Source organism: Trichomycterus rosablanca, chromosome 6 (genome assembly GCF_030014385.1).
Source record: "Trichomycterus rosablanca isolate fTriRos1 chromosome 6, fTriRos1.hap1, whole genome shotgun sequence".
Classification (NCBI taxonomy): Eukaryota; Metazoa; Chordata; class Actinopteri; order Siluriformes; family Trichomycteridae; genus Trichomycterus; species Trichomycterus rosablanca.
In genome coordinates this window covers 48,808,666-48,832,861 of record NC_085993.1, presented here as the reverse complement: position 1 = coordinate 48,832,861, position 24,196 = coordinate 48,808,666, and the positions used below count along the sequence as shown (strand labels likewise).

At 40.1% G+C, this 24,196-nt stretch overlaps 2 protein-coding genes across 2 annotated transcripts in view; both read left to right on the top strand.

Annotated features, from left to right (window-relative positions):
* Nucleotides 1-6,631: 6,631 nt before the first annotated feature.
* c6h1orf210 (chromosome 6 C1orf210 homolog) lies at nt 6,632-15,616 on the top strand. Its single transcript, XM_062998164.1, has 5 exons — nt 6,632-6,736; nt 9,023-9,485; nt 12,366-12,461; nt 12,548-12,987; nt 15,092-15,616. Exons 1-4 carry the CDS (start codon nt 6,632-6,634, stop codon nt 12,967-12,969), a joined length of 1,086 nt encoding a protein of 361 aa, XP_062854234.1. The 3' UTR covers nt 12,970-12,987; nt 15,092-15,616.
* Nucleotides 15,617-17,727: 2,111 nt separating this feature from the next.
* The window catches only part of ap1m3 (adaptor related protein complex 1 subunit mu 3), a 28,059-nt gene continuing 21,590 nt past the window's right edge, over nt 17,728-24,196 (top strand). The window contains exons 1-4 of the mRNA XM_062997087.1: nt 17,728-17,870; nt 21,012-21,168; nt 22,320-22,387; nt 23,177-23,307. Coding sequence (XP_062853157.1) covers nt 17,829-17,870; nt 21,012-21,168; nt 22,320-22,387; nt 23,177-23,307 — 398 coding nt within the window. The 5' untranslated portion in view covers nt 17,728-17,828. The remainder of the gene's footprint in view (nt 17,871-21,011; nt 21,169-22,319; nt 22,388-23,176; nt 23,308-24,196) is intronic.

Below are 24,196 nucleotides of genomic sequence, written 5' to 3'. Positions count from 1 at the left end.
TATGTTTATTTCTCTTTTAATCTAGTTTTTTATCTTTTTAGTTAGTATTTTGCATTAAAACATTTTCAATGAATTTGTGCACATGAATGTAAACTGAATTCTAATAATAGAATTAATGTTTGGTTTAAGAGAATATCTGATTATTTGGGTTAAGGTGCTCTGTGATTTGTAACACAGCCCTGAGTGATGCTATATGCAATTAAACTAATAGTGTCACCATTTGTATCAAAGCCAAAATAAATGTGCACTTCTTTTGTATTCGGAAAAAAATCATTATTGACTAAATAAAGCAGATCTGAAGTGGATGTGCACATTTACAGCAGATTATTAGCTTTTAATTAGTATTTTATACCTATAAACATACTTATACACTGATAACTGCAATCAAGTAAAATAATTAATGTTTGATTTAATAGAATATCTGATTATATGGATGATTATATGGGGTCTGGGATTTGTGACACAGCCGTCAGTTTATGATTAAAATAGACACATTAATATACAACCTTTAAAGCATTATTTTGATTTTTTTTACCAGACAAACCAGCATTCCAAATAAGAATTTACAGTGAAGTTACTCTGTGGCAGTCAGTCACATCTAATAAAAATAAAAATCATAACAATAAAAATTATAAAATAATAAAAATCATGAGGTAGAGCTTTGGGCTATCAACTGGAAGATTGGCGGTTCAAATCCAGGTTCTGCTATGCAGAACACTGTTGGGTCATTGAGCAAGGCCCTTAACCCTCTATGCTCCAGGGGCGCCGTACGAGGGCTGACCCTTCGCTCTGACCCCAACTTCCAAACAAGCTGGGATACTTGAAGAAAGAATTTCATTGTACTGTACACCTGTATATGTATATATGACAAACAAAGCATATCTTATCTCTAAAAGAATACAAATGTATAGCCTGTTAGATTAAAACCATAGGAGATAGAGAAAGTAATAGCTTTGATTAAGGCTACTCGTCTACTTGGTCAAAGTAATGTAATTAATTAAACGGCTGCCTAATATATAAATAGATAGAGGCAATACCACAGTGTTAGTGAAAACTAATGTTAGCTTCTCTACATCCAGCCATGCTTCTGTTTCCAGATGTACATCAATATGTAAAATATAAGATTCCATATTTTGATGTAAACAAGTTAAGCAAATTATTGCTAAGATCAGTTTCATATGGCGGGCGGCACGGTGGCTCGGTGAGTAGCACTGTCGCCTCACGGCAAGAAGGTCCTGGTTTCGATCCCCAGGCGGGGCGGTCCGGGTCCTTTCTGTGCAGAGTTTGCATGTTCTCCCCGTGTCTGCGTGGGTTTCCTTTGGGAGCTCCGGTTTCGTCCCACAGTTAAAAAATTAATTGGAGACACTGAATTGCCCTACAGGTGAATGGGTGTGTGTATGTGTGTGTCAAGTAAACCAGTTCTGAGTGGTGCAAGGTAGGCAGAAGGTAAACAAGGGAAAGGGAGGTATTATGCCACCTCATTTTGCCCTTGAGTAGGTCAACGGAAGGAAACTATTTTGCTTAAGGGGTGAGGTATAGATAAGGCTGTGAGTTTAACCTGTCAGTGATACACTGGGATAAATACTACATTATATAACAATATCATATCATGCACTTTGTACACAACATTATTTTTTAATATGTTTATTTTCATGCATTTTCCCACACACATCCACATGCAGTCCCGCTGGGTGGTGTTTTGAACTCGACGCACTGGCAGGGAATCTTAAGACAGGAAGAGATAACACTGAGCTCCCGACGACTGTTTACAGCCAACATGCTGAAATGAATAGTGAGAGAGAGAGGGAGGAAGCGTCTCAGAAACCTGCAGAGCTCTTTGTGAACAATAGAAAGGAGTACGAAAACACTCGTGTGACTTCATTCACATGCTGAAACCAGTTTAGCAGCTGTAGTTTTATACTTCACGGTACGTAAATGTTTGAATTAGTAATAAAATTAATGCCTTTAGTTTTAATAATGACTTTATCCTGGTCAGGGTTGTGGTGGGTTTGTTGCAACTTGGAAACACTGAACACAAGGTAGAAGTAAACACTGGACAGGGCATTATACACCTACTATCTCACACACACCTATGTGGTACACACCTTGGTGAGTAGCACAGTCGCCTCACAGCAAGAAGGTCCTGGGTTCGAATCCCAGGTGGAGCAGTTTGCATCAGCAAAAGTCAGCATCCTTTCTGTGTTGAGTTTGCATGTTCTCTCCGTGGCTGCTTGGGTTTCCTCTGGGAGCTCCGGTTTCCTCCCAGATAGTAGGTGTATAATGCCCTGTCCAGTGTTTACTACTACCTTGTAGTTCAGTGTTTCCAAGTTGCAACAAACAAACCACAACCTTGATCAGGATGAAGTCATTATTAAAACTAAAAGCATTAATTTTATTCCTAATTCAAACATTTAACTACTGTGAAGTATAAAACTACAGCTGCTAAAATGGTTTAAGCATGTGAACAAAGTCACAGTGTCAAGATAATTAGCCATGTTCAACATTGTTCTTCCTAGAATCTAATACCTTCAGTTATGTCATAATATTAGATTTATTATAATTTTTTTTCTGGCAGAATGGCCTGTCTCTGTAAGAAACACCTGCATCCCTTAATTGATCCTATTTATCCATTTTATAATGGCTTCATTCAGCATGATAAAGAAAAATTCATCTTGAACTTGTTGAACTTTGGAATGTGGTAGAACAAGAGATTCATATATTGAATGTGCAGCAATTACATGCTGGATCAAAATCTTAAAGGAATGTTTAAAACACCTTGTTAAATCTGTGCCTAATTAAATAAGATTAAATCTCTACTTAAAGCAAATAGGGTTCCACCCAGAATTAGTTCATGAGAATGTGTTTAATGTAGATATTCCATAACTGTATAACTGTTGTAACCTTAAGGCTGTATTCGTATTGGATTCGTATTGTTTCACAAAACCCTAAACTCTTTAATTCAACCTGTGACTGTGACATGAGGAGACTAGGTCTGCATATTAGCTAGTCAAGAATCAAGAGTCAGGAGGGGTTTTATTGTCATTTCAGTTATATAGAAGTACATATTGAAATAAAACAATGTTCCTCCAGGACCAGGGTACAACAAAGAACAAAAAAGTGCAAGACAGTACACAGTGCAGATAAACAACAGTACAATAAATACAAAAAGGCCTAAAATAAATACAAAAAACATTTCTAATCTGAAAGTAATTAAAGGAGACAAGAGTAGACAAGTGTTGGTCAGTACATGGTACTGAGTAAATGGTACGTGAGGTAGAAAAGCATATTCTGATATGCAGTTAGCAGTGTAGGGTTTTTATAGCAGCAGAGAAGCCCCTAAGGTGACATCCCCTAAAAAAAAAATAACGCGTGGCCACGACTTACTTAACGCGTTCCCACGCCTTAATAACGCGTGGCCACGACTTACTTAACGCGTTCCCACGCCTTAGTAACGCGTGGCCACGACTTACTTAACTCGTTCCCACGCTTTAGTAACGCGTGGCCACGACTTAGTAAGGAGTGGGAATGAGATCGTGGCCACGACTTAAAAAGGTTGAAACAGTTGAATATTGTTTACTCTGTTTACTTTCTTGACTATCGTGTCAATAAACAGAATGGACGATTAAAACATTGTACTTGCTTACTTTATATTTATTACATCTACAACAGTAGCGAACATTAACGTGTGTGTATAAACATTACTATGACAACCAGCATACATCTGTGTGTGCGTAACAGTTCCGTACTGAAACATAAAACCATCACACGTTCTTTACATTCACACATGTTGTTAGCCGTAGATTGTTTGTTTTGGAGCCTTGATGTAATATGCAGTCTCCCTCCTGGGTGTAACAGATGAACACACCATATTCAACTGTTTCCCCTAACAACATGTGTTAATGTATGGAACGTGTGATGGTTTTATGTTTCAGTACGGAACTGTTACGCACACACAGATGTATGCTGGTTGTCATAGTAATGTTTATACACACACGTTAATGTTCGCTACTGTTGTAGATGTAATAAATATAAAGTAAGCAAGTACAATGTTTTAATCGTCCATTCTGTTTATTGACACGATAGTCAAGAAAGTAAACAGAGTAAACAATATTCAACTGTTTCAACCTTTTTAAGTCGTGGCCACGATCTCATTCCCACTCCTTACTAAGTCGTGGCCACGCGTTACTAAGGCGTGGGAACGTGTTAAGTAAGTCGTGGCCACGCGTTATTAAGGCGTGGCCACCCGTTATTTTTTTTTAGGGGATGTCACCTTAGGGGCTCCATACTAAGGTGCAAAAATGCAAAAAAAACTAATTGCAATCTTGTGCAAAGTAGTCACAGTAGTACTGTACAATACAGTAGTTGTATGTATTTAATTTGTGTGTGTGTCCATCATGTCCATCATGCATGTACAGTGTATCACAAAAGTGAGTACACCCCTCACATTTCTGCAAATATTTTATTATATCTTTTCATGGGACAACACTATAGAAATAAAACTTGGATATAACTTAGAGTAGTCAGTGTACAACTTGTATAGCAGTGTAGATTTACTGTCTTCTGAAAATAACTCAACACACAGCCATTAATGTCTAAATAGCTGCAACATAAGTGAGTACACCCCACAGTGAACATGTCCAAATTGTGCCCAAAGTGTCAATATTTTGTGTGACCACCATTATTATCCAGCACTGCCTTAACCCTCCTGGGCATGGAATTCACCAGAGCTGCACAGGTTGCTACTGGAATCCTCTTCCACTCCTCCATGATGACATCACGGAGCTGGTGGATGTTAGACACCTTGAACTCCTCCACCTTCCACTTGAGGATGCGCCACAGGTGCTCAATTGGGTTTAGTCCATCACCTTTACCTTCAGCTTCCTCAGCAAGGCAGTTGTCATCTTGGAGGTTGTGTTTGGGGTCGTTATCCTGTTGGAAAACTGCCATGAGGCCCAGTTTTCGAAGGGAGGGGATCATGCTCTGTTTCAGAATGTCACAGTACATGTTGGAATTCATGTTTCCCTCAATGAACCGCAGCTCCCCAGTGCCAGCAACACTCATGCAGCCCAAGACCATGATGCTACCACCACCATGCTTGACTGTAGGTAAGATACAGTTGTCTTGGTACTTCTCACCAGGGCGCCGCCACACATGCTGGACACCATCTGAGCCAAACAAGTTTATCTTGGTCTCGTCAGACCACAGGGCATTCCAGTAATCCATGTTCTTGGACTGCTTGTCTTCAGCAAACTGTTTGCGGGCTTTCTTGTGCGTCAGCTTCCTTCTGGGATGACGACCATGCAGACCGAGTTGATGCAGTGTGCGGCGTATGGTCTGAGCACTGACAGGCTGACCTCCCATGTCTTCAACCTCTGCAGAAATGCTGGCAGCACTCATGTGTCTATTTTTTAAAGCCAACCTCTGGATATGACGCCGAACACGTGGACTCAACTTCTTTGGTCGACCCTGGCGAAGCCTGTTCCGAGTGGAACCTGTCCTGGAAAACCGCTGTATGACCTTGGCCACCATGCTGTAGCTCAGTTTCAGGGTGTTAGCAATCTTCTTATAGCCCAGCCCATCTTTGTGGAGAGCAACAATTCTATTTCTCACAACCTCAGAGAGTTATTTGCCATGAGGTGCCATGTTGAATATCCAGTGGCCAGTATGAGAGAATTGTACCCAAAACACCAAATTTAACAGCCCTGCTCCCCATTTACACCTGGGACGTTGACACATGACACCTGGGAGGGACAACGACACATTTGGGCACAATTTGGACATGTTCACTGTGGGGTGTACTCACTTATGTTGCCAGCTATTTAGACATTAATGGCTGTGTGTTGAGTTATTTTCAGAAGACAGTAAATCTACACTGCTATACAAGCTGTACACTGACTACTCTAAGTTATATCCAAGTTTCATGTCTATAGTGTTGTCCCATGAAAAGATATAATGAAATATCTGCAGAAATGTGAGGGGTGTACTCACTTTTGTGATACACTGTATGTCGTCAAGACAAGTCAAGTCAAATTTATTTGTATAGAGCTTTTTACAATGAACATCGTCTCAAAGCAACTTTACAGAATCTAGGACCAACAGACCAAAAAAGTTAGCATGTTTACTCATCTTGGAATCGCTTGTTGTGTCAAAATAATTTAATTTACCATTTGAATAACTGCCTTCATGAACCCACTTCAAACTCCAAATGACGACCAATGCCAAAGCTTTCTTGTATGAGCAAAAATAAATGTAATACTGTCAATACTTTAGGTCAGTGTTATCAAAAGTGTTTAGCATTTTAAGCTTGATGCTTAGTAGCACAGCCAACAAACATCGACTTAAACACTGACACTTACTAAGCGACAATATGCACCGAGCCTTGCAATAAACATAGCATGAAGTGCTTTAAAGCCGCCTACAGGTTAAATGAAGAGGAACAATGAAATTTTGTTGGCATGCTATCATACCTCTTTTATCAAATAAACTGAATTATGATTAGCATCATGACTCAATGTAATATCGCTCTGAAAGTATCAGTTTATTATATGTTTATGTGATCTATTTTTATAAAAACAGGAGCTGGACTAACTGGTATTATGTTACGATTGAATTTCAGCAGGAACTTTACAGGATGTGGGCTGTAGTTTACTCTGTGTTGCTGATTTTGAGTCTCTGGGTTTCCACTTCATGCCATGCATTCACAACTGTGGGTCCTTGTTTGGTCAACAGAGAGAAGGTGAGTAAAAACTGACCACTTAGCCACTAAAGCATGAAGCCCAGGGAACATCCTGTTGATAGGCATTTATTTCCTGTTTTTGACTGCAGGCATTTCACTTAAGTAGTGATGTCATGACACAACACTGATTATGTGCGGCTGCTTCTTTTGTTGTGTGATTATACACCACAATTAGATTTTTATTCTAATTCATGTTATGTTAATAGTTTATAAGTGAGAAAAGTAGCAAAAACAATTACACAAGAAATACCATCACATTAAAACATGTTTTTATGTGATTTTTAAAGTACATTTACATTTTCAGCATTCAGCAGACGCTTTTATCCAAAGCGACTTACACAGTGAGCGGAACACAATGAGCAATTGAGGGTTAAGGGTCTTGCTCAGGGACCCAACAGTGGCAACTTGGTGGTGGCAGGGCTTGAACCGGCAACCTTCTGTTTACTAGTCCAGTACCTTAACCACTGAGCTATCACTGGCCCCCAAAGTATTGTTGCTTAAATATGTTTAAGTAGAAGAATTTTAAAATTACATTAAGTACTACCATAAAAACTCATGTAAAATAGTGTTACTTAAAAATACTCAAGTAAAAATCCCATTACCTAAAAATACAGTAATTAAAGAATTTCTACTAACAGGACCTTTATTTGAAAATACTTATGTTAAAGTACAGTTATTAAAAATAGCAACAACAAGCAAGAGCACCATTAAAGTGCCTTTTTTTCTATTTTATTTACGCATTTTCTCCCATTTTTCTCCAAATTTAGTGTAGTCAATTTGTCCTCCGCTGCTGGGGATCCCCAATTTTTTGCAGTCGAGGTGGATATACTGCTGCTCACGTCTCCTCTGACCTGCACACAGCCCTTAACAGAACCCTTTTCCACCCATGCATTCTGCACGGGCATCTCTTTCCACCAATCAGGGTCATTACACATTGAAGACCCCGCCCACATATTACGGCCATCCCTCCCTGCAGGCACTGTCAATTATGCCCGCTAGATGGCACCAAGCCATCTGGTGGCAACGCCGAGTTACAAACCGAGGAGTTCAGAATCTCGGTGCTGGTGTGTCACCTGGGCGCCCTAAAGTGCCTTTTTAAATATTCATTAAATAATTATTGTATTTTTTATAATGAAAAATTATTAATAAATAAATGTACTGTCACTGGGTGGCACAGGGGCGCAATGAGTAGTGCTGTCACCTCAATAATGGCTCTGGGTTCGATTCACCAGCCTGGTGGCCTGGTGGACTGTGTGGAGTTTGCATGTTCGCTCTTTGTCTGCATGGGTTTCCTCCGGGTGTTAAAACATGGTTAATTAAAATAAATAAATAAAATAAAAATCTTAAGCAAAGGAACTATTATTTTTAAATAAACTGATGTTTGACCTGTTGTGATATTTTGCCACCCCAGAGTAAATAAACTGGGACAAAACTCGTTATATTTACTCATGTATTAATATTAACATATAAATAAACCCTGTGGAACAAAAATCAACTTAGTACATAGACTGACAGATTACTCACTCACTCACTTTCTTGACCGCTTATCCAACTAGGGTCGCGGTTGCTGGAGCCTATTCCAGCTTTTCAATGGGAGCAAGGCACACAGTAACACCCTGGACGGGGCGCCAGTCCATCGCAGGGCAGACACACATACACACACACCCATTCACCTATAAGGAATTCAGTGTCTCCAATTAACCTGACTGCATGTTTGTGGACTGTGGGAGGAAACCGGAGCTCCAGGAGGAAACCCACACAGACACGGGTAGAACATGCGAACTCCACACAGAGAGGACCCGGACTGCCCCACCTGGGGATCGAACCTTCTTGCTGTGAGGCGACAGTGCTACCCACCGAGCCACCGTGGACTGAGAGATTAAAAATGCTCTATTTAATTCCATTTATTTAAAATGATCACAGTTATCATATGAAACCTATTTTGAAACACAACTGAGTTATCAATCGTAATAGATGACATTATTAAGTTGGGTGCTTGGGTGGAGCAGCAGTAATTTAGCTACACCAGCCCACTACTGCTGAGATCCATGGTTTGAATCCCCAGCAGTGCTGTCAGGTGTCTACACACACACGTTATGTCTGAATGGGGGGATGGCTGAGACCCCTTGATTGATTGGTGAGCTTGACCAGAATAAAGCAGTGGAACACATGGAATTATTGAGCATTTGATGTTTTTCCTTATTGTTTTAATAATGATGTAAAAATAATCTTGTTGATCACAACTTAAATGGCAGCAAAGACCCACTTTTGACGTTTTTATTTCAGGTCACTTTTGATTGCAGCAGGCAGAACCTCATGTCAGTACCACAGCAGATCTGGTCAAACGTGACTGAACTGGACCTCTCAGAGAACCATTTAAAGTTAACACATGCTGAAGCTTTTAAAGAGCTGCAAAACTTCGATCGCTTGATTAAGCTCAATCTATCAGGAAACTACCTCCCTCTACTGGTACAGCAGCACTTCTTCCATCTGCCAGCTCTAGAAATCCTGGACATCAGTGGATGCAGGTTGGGAGCAATCAGGACTGGAGCTCTGCTGAGCTTCCCCAGGCTGAAAAAGCTTTTTATAGGCAATAATAATCTTCAAACTGCTATATCTGCTGTACCTAACGACCATGGATGGATTGAGATCAGAGGCCTTAGCAGTAATCTTCAACTTAATGACTGGGCTGAGCAGGCAGAGGAAAGTGGAACCAGAGACTACAAGCAGGAAAGACATTCTCTTGATGGTATGTAGATTTTAGTGTATATCATGTCCTGGGCTGAAAAGCAAATGAGCATATTTGTCAAATTAATCATGTCATTTCCTTTGTATGAAAGGTCAGAGTCTAATTATTTCAATTGAAGCACATAAAACACTCAAGTGGATTTATTGGAAACTTGAATATCAACAAATATTAATATATATTTGAATATTCATAGACCTATGATATGTTGAACATAGATGGTAAATAAGCATTTACACATAGCTATTACTGGTTTACACATACACTGATCAGCCATAACATTAAAACCACCTCCTTGTTTCTACACTCACTGTCCATTTTATCAGCTCCACTTACCACATAGAAGCACTTTGTAGTTCTACAATTACTGACTGTAGTTCATCTCTTACTCTACATACTTTTTTTATCCTGCTTTCACCCTGTTCTTCAATGGTCAGCCCCCCCACAGGACCACCACAGAGCAGGTATTATTTAGGTGGTGGATCATTCTCAGCACTGCAGTGACACTGACATGGTGGTGGTGTGTTAGTGTGTGTTGTGCTGGTATGAGTGGATCAGACACAGCAGCGCTGATGGAGTTTTTAAACACCTCACTGTCACTACTGGACTGAGAATAGTCCACCAATCAAAATGATCTAGCCAACAGCGCCCCGTGGGCAGCGTCCTGTGACCACTGATCAAGGTCTAGATTAGAAGATGACCAACTCAAACAGCAGCAATAGATGAGAGATTGTCTCTGACTTTACATCTACAAGGTGGACCAACTAGGTAGGAGTGTCTAATCATCCACCACCTAAATAATACCTGCTCTGTGGTGGTGCATGCAGAGAAACAGATGGATTACAGTCAGTAATTGTAGAACTACAAAGTGCTTCTGTATGTTAAGTGGAGCTGATAAAGGGGACAGTGAGTGAATGTTATGGCTGATCAATATATACAGTGTATCACAAAAGTGAGTACACCCCTCACATTTCTGCAAATATTTCATTATATCTTTTCATGGGACAACACTATAGACATGAACCTTGGATATAATTTAGAGTAGTCAGTGTACAGCTTGTATAGCAGTGTAGATTTACTGTCTTCTGAAAATAACTCAACACACAGCCATTAATGTCTAAATAGCTGGCAACATAAGTGAGTACACCCCACAGTGAACATGTCCAAATTGTGCCCAAATGTGTCGTTGTCCCTCCCTGGTGTCATGTGTCAAGGTCCCAGGTGTAAATGGGGAGCAGGGCTGTTAAATGTGGTGTTTTGGGTACAATTCTCTCATACTGGCCACTGGATATTCAACATGGCACCTCATGGCAAAGAACTCTCTAAGGATGTGAGAAATAGAATTGTTGCTCTCCACAAAGATGGCCTGGGCTATAAGAAGATTGCTAACACCCTGAAACTGAGCTACAGCATGGTGGCCAAGGTCATACAGCGGTTTTCCAGGACAGGTTCCACTCGGAACAGGCTTCGCCAGGGTCGACCAAAGAAGTTGAGTCCACGTGTTCGGCGTCATATCCAGAGGTTGGCTTTAAAAAATAGACACATGAGTGCTGCCAGCATTGCTGCAGAGGTTGAAGACGTGGGAGGTCAGTCTGTCAGTGCTCAGACCATACGCCGCACACTGCATCAACTCGGTCTGCATGGTCGTCATCCCAGAAGGAAGCTGACGCACAAGAAAGGCAGCCAACAGTTTGCTGAAGACAAGCAGTCCAAGAACATGGATTACTGGAATGCCCTGTGGTCTGACGAGACCAAGATAAACTTGTTTGGCTCAGATGGTGTCCAGCATGTGTGGCGGCGCCCTGGTGAGAAGTACCAAGACAACTGTATCTTGCCTACAGTCAAGCATGGTGGTGGTAGCATCATGGTCTTGGGCTGCATGAGTTTTGCTGGCACTGGGGAGCTGCAGTTCATTGAGGGAAACATGAATTCCAACATGTACTGTGACATTCTGAAACAGAGCATGATCCCCTGCCTTCGAAAACTGGGCCTCATGGCAGTTTTCCAACAGGATAACGACCCCAAACACAACCTCCAAGATGACAACTGCCTTGCTGAGGAAGCTGAAGGTAAAGGTGATGGACTAAACTCAATTGAGTACCTGTGGCGCATCCTCAAGTGGAAGGTGGAGGAGTTCAAGGTGTCTAACATCCACCAGCTCCGTGATGTCATCATGGAGGAGTGGAAGAGGATTCCAGTAGCAACCTGTGCAGCTCTGGTGAATTCCATGACCAGGAGGGTTAAGGCAGTGCTAATAATGGTGGTCACACAAAATATTGACACTTTGGGCACAATTTGGACATGTTCACTGTGGGGTGTACTCACTTATGTTGCCAGCCATTTATACATTAATGGCTGTGTGTTGAGTTATTTTCAGAAGACAGTAAATCTACACTGCTATACAAGTTGTACACTGACTACTCTAAATTATATCCAAGTTTCATGTCTATAGTGTTGTCCCATGAAAAGATATAATAAAATATTTGCAGAAATGTGAGGGGTGTACTCACTTTTGTGATACACTGTATATATACAGTATATTATATGAGTGGTTTATACTTAAAACAACACTGTGTAAACCACAGAGGGTAAATTTTGATGCTTTCTTTGCCAGACACTTGGTACAAAAATAATTTTTTATGTTTTACTGTTTTTTTTTCTTCCAATGTCTGAATATCTGATTATCTTAATATCTGATTTATTTCCAAATGGTAAATATGGAAATAAATGGGAAATATGTTACACCCACCAAGCACTGGTTCCATAAAATGTCAGAAAACCAAATCATGTAAAATACACAATGTTTTACTGGCGTAATTTTTATTTTTATTGTAGATTATTTTAGACTCAAGAAATTACATGATTTTGCTTTTTATGCTTTAGGTATCAAGAAGATCAACCACATTTCGTTTCAACGTAAACTTCTGGCAGAACTCTTGGGAGCCAACACTGCAACAAACACAAGCAACAGCACAGCTGGTAAGAGTTCTACTATTATTCATGTTTTTGTTTGAAAGGAACCTCTGAGTAACCTCCTTTTTTTCTCCTAATTTTCTTCCTTCTAGAATCGTCCAAAAATGTTGTTAAAAAACCCTCAGACACTTGGAGGTATCTGGTAGGAGTGCTGGTAACAGCTGTTAGCATCTCCGCACTCGTCGCTGTTGTGGCAAAGTGCAAACTCATCCACCGATACCTGGCTAGCTACAGGCACTCGAGGCTCAGCGAGGCAGACGGGATGAGTCAGTGTGATCCTTCTAACTTTGGGGTGGAATTCACAAGTAGAAGGACCTCAGGAAGCCGCCCACATTATGACAGAGAGACCGGAGATATAATGGAAGAGGACGATGATGGTTTTATTGAGGACAACTACATTCCGACTAGTGATCGGGAAAGAGCTGAGCGAGAGGCTGAACACTGGCAAGATAAGGAGGAGGAAGATGAGGAGGAGGAGGAAGATGAGGAGGAGATTGAGTTCAGCATTGCGTAAACAAGAACATGATGAACTGTAAGAGGACACATGAAGGATAGTAGCTACTGGCAGAACTTTCTGACTGACCAGCCATAACATTAAAACCACCTCCTTGTTTCTACACACACTGTCCACTTTATTAGCTCCACTCACCATATAGAAGCACTTTGTAGTTCTACAATTACTGACTGTAGTCTGTATGTTTCTCTGCATGCTTTGTTAGCCCCCTTTCATGCTGTTCTTCAATGGTCAGGACCTCCACAGGACCACCACAGAGCAGGTATTATTTAGGTGGTGGATCATTCTCAGCACAGCAGTGACACAGACATGGTGGTGGTGTGTTAGTGTGTGTTGTGCTGGTATGTGGTTAAGTGGATCAGACACAGCAGTGCTGCTGGAGTTTTTAAATACCGTGTCCACTCACTGCCACTCTATTAGACACTCCTACCTAGTTGGTCCACCTTGTAGATGTAAAGTCAAAGACGATCGCTGTGAAGTGTTTAAAACCTCCATCAGCGCTGCTGTGTCTGATCCACTCATACCAGCACAACACACACTAACACACCACCACCATGTCAGTGTCACTGACACAGAATGATCCACCACCCAAATAATACCTGCTCTGTGGTGGTCCTGTGGGGGTCCTGACCATTGAAGAACAGCATGAAAGGGGGCTAACAAAGCATGGAGAGAAACAGATGGACTACAGTCAGTAATTGTAGAACTACAAAGTGCTTCTATATGGTAAGTGGAGCTGATAAAATGGACAGTGTTTGTAGAAACAAGGAGGTGGTTTTAATGTTATGGCTGAACAGTGTAATCACTTTTAAAACGTGACGTTTTACCACATGTTAAAGATCTTTATATTTGACATAGTCAAAGTTTCAAATTTTTCTTAAGGTTTATGGTGTTTTGGTGTTTAAATGAACTAGTAAACATCAAACTTAAATAGGGATCCAAAAGCACTCATATTTAGAGATCGAGCAGACCCAGACGGAGACGTTTTTATTTCATTCATTTATCACATTCTAAGGATTGTGGTTGCATAACATACAAGACATCAAACTTTTAATGGACCAAAAGCCTATTTATTATTTTATTTATTATAATATAATCATATTTAGAGGGTGGCTCAGTGGGTAGCACTGTCGCCTCACAGCATAAAGGTTCTGGGTTCGATCCCCAGGTGGGGCGGTCCGGGTCCTTTCTGTGTGGAGTTTGCATGTTCTCCCCGTGTCTGCGTGGGTTTCCTCCAGCAGCTCCGGTTTCCTCCCACAGTCCAAAAACATGCAGTCAGGTTAACTGGAGACACTGAATTGCCCTATAGGTGCATGTGTGTGTGTGTGTATGTGTGTGTGTGTGTGTGTGTGTCTGCCCTGCGATGGACTGGTGCCCCGTCCAGGGTGATACTGTGTGCCCTGCGCCCATTGAAAAGCCCATTGAAAAGCCCCCCGCGACCCTAACTGGATAAGCGATTAAGAAAGTGAGTGAGTGATCATATTTAGGGTGTAAATTAAAGTAAACCAAGACTGGGATATTTTAAATATGGTCAAAAGTTTTAGTGCATCTTTTAGAGGATTATAATAACATGACCTACAATTTATAAACTGTAAAAAGGGACAAATTGCACATATACTGTATTTAGGCCACGTCAAGGTAGACAAGGACATGTCATCTGAGCCTAAAGGAAGGATGTAAATTTAGGGGTTAATCAAAAATGTGCCACTGGGACATTTGGAACTGGAACAGCTTCCTATTTGTTTTTGAAATGACTTTTGTTTTAATAGTTGCTGTATAGATTAAAATGTCAGTGTTTATATGAAATAATTACATATATGTATATTTAGGGGTCTCAGGTCAAGGCACACCAGGACTAAGGCATCTAGATTTAGACTGAAGTTTTTAATGCAACTTTTTAATGTGTATTAAAAATGCATTTGTAAAAATGTAAATATTAGTGTCAGATCAATAAGGATGATTCAGGAGTTCAGACATCTTCAGTTTGAGTTCTGATTTTGTTTTTTTAAGGGGCTAAAGTTCACACAGAAACTCTTAACCTAACAGAAATCTGTGTGTGTTTAGGGGTCTTGGACTTGGACATCTACATTTGTGACTTGTTCTTTTTCCTGTATATACACAGATGAGCCATAACACTGATCCACCACCTAAATAATACCTGCTTTGTAGTGGTCCTGTGGGGGTCCTGACGACTGAAGAACAGGGTGAAAGCAGGTTAAAAAAGTATGTAGAGAAACAGATGGACTACAGTCAGTAATTATAGAACTACAAAGTGCTTCTATATGGTAAGTGGAGCTGATAAAATGGACAGTGTGTGTAGAAACAAGGAGGTGGTTTTAATGTTACGGCTGATCAGTGTAATGTACAAGAGATCAAACAGAATATGACAAGAAGATGTAATCATATCAAGATGATGCTTATATGATTTACCGGTTCACCTACTTTTACACTTAATGTATGACCGTTGAATGTAATTTTATGGTTTGTGTACACTCAATTCCTTTTATAAGTTGTCTTAGGACTTACTTTAATGATTCAGTTTGTAGAAACACCCATCCTAATTATTGTGTTTAGGTGTTTAAGCCATACTGACTAGTACTGTGTTTAAGAACAATTAAATAAAGTAAATATGCTTTCATATTTGCAACAGTTGGAAACTCCACTTCTTGGCTGTGTTTCTATGCACAAAGTGAGGTCTATAAAGACATTGTTTGATGTACAAATTTGGTGTATATCTCCAGTTTCGGATAAAATGCAGCATCTATTGCTAGCCAGGCCATTACAATTCACCAACATTGCCTGAGCTCACGAGAGCTCTATTGGTTGAATGGGCTCAAATTTTTCCATATACACACACAATTCCAGATAAGGAGGTTGGGACAAAAGATGCAACTCCATAGTAATCTTCATCATATGCTTTTTTAAATAGAAGAAGAAGAAGAAGAACCTTTATTGTCATTATACTTGCATACAACGAAATTTAGTTAGACACTCTCCGAAAGATAAAAAGAAGAAGCAAAGTATTTACATAAGCATATGGTTATTTAAAAAGAGGCAAACATATTTACATAAGCATATGGATATTTACACAATAACCAGTACAATCTAAAGTATGGATTTCAAGATAAATAATATAATAAAATATGGGTGAATATGAATATGTAAAGTGACTGTGCTGTGTGGAGATACCAGTTCAGTTTCAGAAATGATTTATGTTGAGTGAGAGAATGGTTGTATGAAGATGTGCAAATACGCAATGTTCAAGTTTACAGTCTATGAGGTGTTGGGAGGGGTGATGGAGGCCACAGCTCTTGGAAAAAAGCTGTTTCTCAGTCTGTTCATGTGTGCACGAATAGCTCTGTACCGCCTCCCAGATGGTAGCAGGGAGAACAGATAGTTCCCAGGGTGTGTTGCATCCTTACTGATGCTGTCGGCCTTGTTCTGTAAACGGCTGTTGTAAACACTGTCCAAGTTGGGGAGTTCGGTCCCGATGATACGTTCCGCCGCTCTGACCACCCGATGTAGGTCCTTCCTCTCTGAGGCTGTGCAGCTGTACAGCGGTACCTTGAAACTCAGTGTCAACTGGTTCTGGGAGTGGCATTGATTTTCAAAGGCGTTGAGTTTTAAGTTTTTTTTTTTCCCATACTGATGTATGAGAAACCTGTTAGTGCGTTCCATGGTTCCATGGAACTGCATATATTTCAGGCTAATGTAAAATAATGGGGTTGTTTTTGACACTTATACACTGAAAACAACACAAATATAATATAAAAACACTGAAATACAATAAAAAAAACAGTTAAAAATTAATCAAAAATACAATAAATAATGCTGTTTACCTTTACTTCTTTATAGTTTTCTTATGCTTTTTAATTAGTGGAGAGAACAAATAAGCAGTAATAATTAAAAGAGGTTTAGTGTCTTTATGTCGTTTTTTCAATACATTTCTTTTTAAAGATAAGAGTTTTAGACTCCTTTGGAAAAGCTGATTCTTACAATTTCTCAGAACCTTGAGCTGTAACACAAGTTTAAAAGTGAAACAAGAAAAAAAAATCCAGCTAAACACAGATACATGTGAAGATTTCAGAGTAAATTTGAAGGTTATTCCACACAAATGCGGATTCGTCTCATATTCACATGACGTTTTACCGCACCGCTCAAGCCGAGCGCTAAGCAAAGCAGCAGTCGCACACACGTTGAGTTTAAGGATAAACATTTTTCGACGAAGGCCGTTGAGTTTCAAAGATTTTGAGTTTAGGGGACATTGAGTTACAAGGTACCGCTGTATCAGTGAAAATATCTAAATAAGAAATAAACTTGCAGTGTAGGCGAGCAAGTCACTGGATGAGTATGTAATGTACCATCGTGTAAAATATTGTAAAATTCTTAAATGTAAATAATATTGTTTTATTTTTGCAGTCAATGACTGAAGCCAGCACTTTTGATTCATTCATATTGCGAATCGATTCGTTCGACAACCCCGAAAGAGTCGTTCACAAGGAATCGATTCAGTTCGCAACTCGCCCATCACACATTCGTCACGTTTCTTCACTTTCACTACAAAGTCCTCAAATATTTTCTACCCTTTCTGATCTACAGTAAGGTTTAGTGTTCGTGTGGGTCACATTTATAAACTTTATTTGATGCCAGGTTAAATAAATAAAGTAAAAAAGGACAGACCGAAGCTCCCAGAGAGAAAGCTGCCAAACCTGTTGGACGTCTCAAGACCCCGGAAGCGTCAACGAGCGAGAGATGGAAGAGTCGGTTCGTTTCTCTTTTAAAGTAGTTTAATAAGAAGAATAAACCTATTTATTTTGATTATATATCGGGGACTTGTTGTTACAATTTGTCTGAGAAGGATGGCCGCATCTGCGATCTTCATTCTGGACCTGAAGGGCAAGGTAAAGTACTTTAGATGAATGATTCTTTAGTGCAGAAGTAATTGTGCACCTGTCGGATAAGGATGATGGATAATAAGTGAAACCATCATAAAGCAAAGTCATTTTAATATTTAATAGGTTAAATAAAGGTTAATACACTGTAAATATAAACAGGTTTGTTTTGTTTAAACACGAAGGCAAATCAGTTGGTTATTGGAGTGCTTTAGGAGCCACTGGAGACTGGCGAGTGAACAAGCAGTGAAAGAGCTTCATTAATAAAAGGTTTATAAATACTACTGTCCCAACTTTAACTGAAGTTGTGGTGATTTAAACAGGTTGTTAAAACTACACTTATATTTATTGGTTATGTATACGTACATACAGTATAAAGACATACATACAAATATACATAGACAGTAGACATACATACAGATATACAGTATACAGACAGACAGTATACAGACATACAGATATACATACATATAGATATACTGTACATACAGACAGTATACAGACATACAGATATACAGTACATACATATAGATATACATACATACAGTATACATTCAGACAGTATACTGACATACATCCATATAGATATACATACAGACAGTATACAGACACACAGATATACATACATGTAGATATACTTACATACATACAGTATACAGATATACAGTATACAACAGGAGTGAGTACACCCATGTGCAGGATCACCTAAATGTCAAATAATTCGAAATTGCCTTAAGATAATTACATTACAAGCTGCTAAAACAGAATCAGTCTGGTTTACATTTATTGTTTACAAATTACGTAATATATTAATGTAAAATATTTTCTCTAACTCTTAATATTTCTCGCCTAAGCAGCCTACAGGTTAACACTACCCATATACACCACAAGTGAGCAAATTAACTTTATAAAATAAAAAAAAGTACATTAAACATTTATCTCATTATTTAATGTTTATCTGTATGAACTTCGTGGCTTGTTGGGTAGCACTGTCGCCTCACAGCAAGAAGGTCCTGGGTTCGATCCCCAGGTGGAATGGTCCGGGTCCTTTCTGTGTGGAGTTTGCATGTTCTCCTGTGTCTGCGTGGGTTTCCTCCGGGAGCTCCGGTTTCCTCCCACAGTCCAAAGACGTGCAAGTGAGGTGAACTGGAGACACTAAATTGTCCATGACTGTGTTTGATATTAAACTTGTGGACTGATGAACCTTGTGTAATGAGTAACTACCGTTTCTGTCATGAATGTAACCACAGTGTAAAACATGACGTTAAAATCCTAATAAATAAATTTGCCACCTTACTCCACCTTACCTACACAGATTCTTGCTTTTATGGTTCAGTATTTTTCAGGAATTGTGTTTGCTGTTACTGTTTAAAATACTAAATAATAAAAAGTATGTGAGTGTAGTAGGCAGTTTCCCAGTGATGTGGAAATATAATCTTCGCTCACAAACACATCAGCAGCACACATTGGTTCATTTGTGATGAATGGGAACATGACCTTGTTATTGTGCAAATATCATTTATCAAGCCAGCAATCATTTAAATAACCTCAGCTACACTTGTCTTTGTGGTTTCTGTTTCAGTCAAATGACTGTGATATACAAAAATAACATAGCCTCGGCAAAAACTACTTTTTGAACCACTTCATTTTTTACTATTTAAAAACAGATCTACAGTTTTATACAATCTGCAGACATAATTACTTAATATAATACAATTAATATAATTACAGTTTGAGTGATTGTAAATGACCAAGCATTGTCCTTAAATATTTAACCAGTAAATAAATAATGTGCTTTTCTTTACATTGTATCTATTGTTTCCTGCTAGTCTCTGCAAATTATTATGAAGCACTCTGAGATATTTTTAGATTGTTGCCTTCAGAGGTCAGTGACTATTCAACTTATTTATGCAGGGTTGGTGTGTGTGTGTGTGTGTGTGTAATACCATCTACTGCAATTAGCATTCAAGATGTGGCTTTTATAACACCGACTTCTGCTGCCATGACATGAAAAAGCATATACATTGATCAGCCGTAACATTAAAACCACCTCCTTGTTTCTACACTCGCTGTCCATTTAATCAGCTCCACTTACCATCTAGAAGCACTTTGTAGTTCTACAATTACTGACTGTAGTCCATCTGTTTCTTTGCATGCTTTGTTAGCCCCCTTTCATGCTGCTCTTCAATGGTCAGGACTCTCCCAGGACCACCACAGAGCAGGTATTATTTAGGTGGTGGATCATTCTCAGACACGGATATGGTGGTGGTGTGTTAGTGTGTGTTGTGCTGGTATAAGTGGATCAGATACAGCAGCGCTGCTGGAGTTTTTAAACACCTCACTGTCACTGCTGGACTGAGAATAGTCCATCAACCAAAAACATCCAGCCAACAGGGCAGCATCCTGTGACCACTGATGAAGGTCTCGAAGATGATCAACTCAAACAGCAGCAATAGATGAGCGATCGTCTCTGACTTTACATCTACAAGGTGGACCAACTAGGTAGGAGTGTCTAATAGAGTGGACAGTGAGTGGACACAGTATTTAAAACCCCCAGCGGCGCTGCTGTGTCTGATCCACTCATACCAGCACAACACACACTAACACACCACCACCATGTCAGTGTCACTGCAGTGCTGAGAATGATCCACCACCTAAATAATACCTGCTCTGTGGGGGTCCTGTGGGGTCCTGACCATTGAAGAACAGGGTGAAAGCAGGCTAAAAAAGTATGTAGAGAAACAGATGGACTACAGTCAGTAATTGTAGAACTACAAAGTGCTTCTATATGGTAAGTGGAGCTGATAAAATGGACAGCGAGTGTAGAAACAAGGAGGTGGTTTTAATGTTATGGTTGATCGGTGTATGCTTAAGCAATAGTATATTGTAGAAATGACTACTCATGGAATATACAATATATAGTATAACTGAAAAAGTATAGCATAAGAACAATTTCAGCAGAGGAAGGTGGACTTCAGAATAATGCCTATAAATATTTAAAAGGATGTCCAACCCATGCTTATACTCATGTGTCCACATATTTTTGGTTATGTATTACAAATTATATAAATATTGGTCTGAAAGGGTTCATTACAAGATGACTTGTTTATTGTGAGTAGCTAACAATAGCTTTTATTGTCGTCCTTTCAGGTGCTAGTATGCCGGAACTACATGGGCGACCTTGACCTGAATGTAATCGACAGCTTCATGCCCATCATGATGAAGAGGGAGGAAGAGGCAGAACTGTCACCTGTAGTGACCCATGGCACCACCCACTTCCTGTACATCAAACACAACAACCTCTACTGTATCCTTTATAGATCTGCCTCTTTAATCCGCCTTGAACAAGAATAATCAGAATGTAAGAATTCAGATGTACAAAGCTGATAAAGACAGATAAACTAGATAACTATATCAAATATCCCTCAAATCAGAATTATCAAAAGAAAACTGTCCAGAAAACACGTATGGAGGCAGCTTGGGCGTTCAGGACGGTTATCTCATGATGGCTGAAAAGTCGATACAGCATAAACATAACCAACATAAGCGCCGGTGGAAATCCCGGATCGACCCAAGCGGTTGGCATCATGGTTTAAAGAAGAAAAAGCAACTCTGTAGGGAGGAAACCATAATTATATAGACTACCTCCACTTGTAACGAATGAATGCCCAGTGATGGTTCTGTAAACCAACACAGTGAGCTATCTGCACCTTAATGATACTTTAATACATGTAAAAATATAACACAAGCAACCCTACCATTACCTACTTACCACTACCTACCACTTTTCAGCTACATCTGCTTTATTGTAATATAGTGTTACCTTGATGTTTGGGGGGGCACATTGGCTCAATGGGTATCACTATCGCCTCACAGCAAGAAGGTCCTGGGTTCGATTCCCAGGTGAAGCAGTCCTTTCTCTGTGGAGTTTGCATGTTCTCCCCATGTCTGTGTGTGTTTCCTCCCACAGTCCAGAGACATACAAGTGAGGTAAATTGGAGATACAAAATTGTCCTTGTATGAAATTAAACTTAAGCTGATTAATCTTGTGTAGCCGGTAACTACCTGTCCTGTCCACGGTGGCTAAGTGGGTAGCACTGTCATCTCACAGCAAAAAGGTCCTGGGTTCGATTCCCTGGTGGAGCGGTCTGGGTCCTTTCTGTGTGGAGTTTGCATGTTCTCCCCATGTCTGTGTGGGTTTTTTCCAGGAGCTCCGGTTTCCTCCCACAGTCCAAAGACGTGCAAGTGAAGTGAATTGGAGACACAAAATTGTCCATGACTGTGTTTGACATTAAACTTGAACTGATGAATCTTGTATAATGAGTAACTATGTGTCCTGTCATGAATGTAACCAAAGTGTAAAACATGACAAAAACCTTGATATGTATGTTTAGTATCTTCGTATTATTATTGAATTTCTCATGAACACGTAACAAATCCCTAACCTTTGCTCATCAGTGGTTGCAATTACTAAGAAGAATACAAATGCTGCTCTTGTGTACTCCTTCCTGTACAAGATAGTGGAGGTAAGAGTGTGTCTGTGTGTACAGGTAAATGCATTTTGAATGATCGCTGTTTTTGGTCAAGAAACTACTATTCAATACAGCACACCAAATAAAACCTGTTATATGTTTAGCTATCAGTGTATATATCCAAATCACTGCTTTCTGATTTTATTAATATTTCCTGTGCTGTGCTGTTGTTTTGTGGAATCAAGGCTTATACACGTTCGAGTCACATTATTATGACCACTTCCTACTTTCGATGATGGCAGTGCGTAGCTGATGAAGGAACTCGTGTTCATGAGCTGGCTTGGTGGGTATATAAAGTGTGGAAGACACTCTCAACTCGATTTGGGTATGCAGATCATGTACACCCATACATGCTGATTGTCGTCCGTGGTTTGGATGGGATCTTCCAGCAGGACAATGTGACATGTCACACGGCTAGACATGTCCCACATTGGTTGGAAGAGTATGACCGAGACTTCCAAGTACTACCCTGGCCCCCTAATTCCCCAGACTTGAACCCAAATAAGCATCTGTGGGACCACTTCAATCGGAACCACTCCTCAAAGCAGACCAACCTACCAGGACCTTACTGAGTCACTCCCAGCCCGTCTAGCTGCTGTCTGTACTGCACACACCGGTTACTCTGGATATTAGCTGGTGGTCATAATAATGTGACTCGACAGTGTATATGTTTTTTTAAAAGAACCCGACATGTTTGCCATGCCAACTGAATTTATACCTGAGCGTACACGTTCGTATAGTAACTGTACCGAGCTGATTTCATGATTTGTTCATGTGTTCCAGGTTTTCAGAGAGTATTTTAAGTCTCTGGAAGAGGAAAGCATCCGAGACAACTTTGTGACTGTGTATGAGCTGATGGACGAGGTCATGGATTTTGGTTTCCCTCAAACCACAGACAGCAAGATCTTACTGGAGTGAGTAGTGACAAAATCAGTGGTTTATTCATCGTTATTTATCTTTCAAACCAGCACCAGACACTGTTTACTCCTCACAGCAGTGCGTTCACAGATCAGCCTCTGTTCTCTATTCACGCTGGACTGTCAGCTGGACGTAGTTTTACAAACATTTACTTCATAAACGCAGGATGTTTCAGTTTCAGACTGTTCGGGTCATGGTGGGTCTGGCACCACCCTGAAACCAGGAGCTTAAGGTGGAAACACACCGTGGACAGGATGCCAGTCCTTCAGGGCACACAGGGCACTGACCCACGTACACCTGGGGACAATTTAGCCAGTTCACTGTCTGCATGTGGGAGGTAAAAAGTGCCCAGTGGAAACCCACGCAGACACTGGGAGCATGTGAACCTCCTGTAATGCTAGAATGAGATTTTGCTATGCAGCTCCAACTCAACCAGCTGTGCCACAGTGCCAGCCTTGTTCATTACATATTGTATCTCCTGCAAATACACAATATAGACAAAAGTATGTGCACACCCATTTAAATGATTGATTTTAGGTTTTTTAGTTTTGAGATTTTTGTTTTTAGGTATTCAAACATTCATTGTTTGTTTGTACCAGTGCTTTATCTTGATCAAGGTCGCGGTGGGTGCAGTTTACTGAGCGAAAGGTATGAAACACCCTGGACAGGTCACCACTCCATTACAGGGCAAACAAGTCAAGCCAAATTTATTTATATAGCGCTTTTTACAATAGACATTGTCTCAAAGCAACTTTACAGAATCCAGGATCAACAGACCAAAAACCCCTATTGAGTCGCCCTGACAGTGGCAAGGAAAATCTCCCTTAAAATACAGGAAGAAACCTTGAGAGGAACCAGACTCAGCAGGGACCCCCGTCCTCTTTG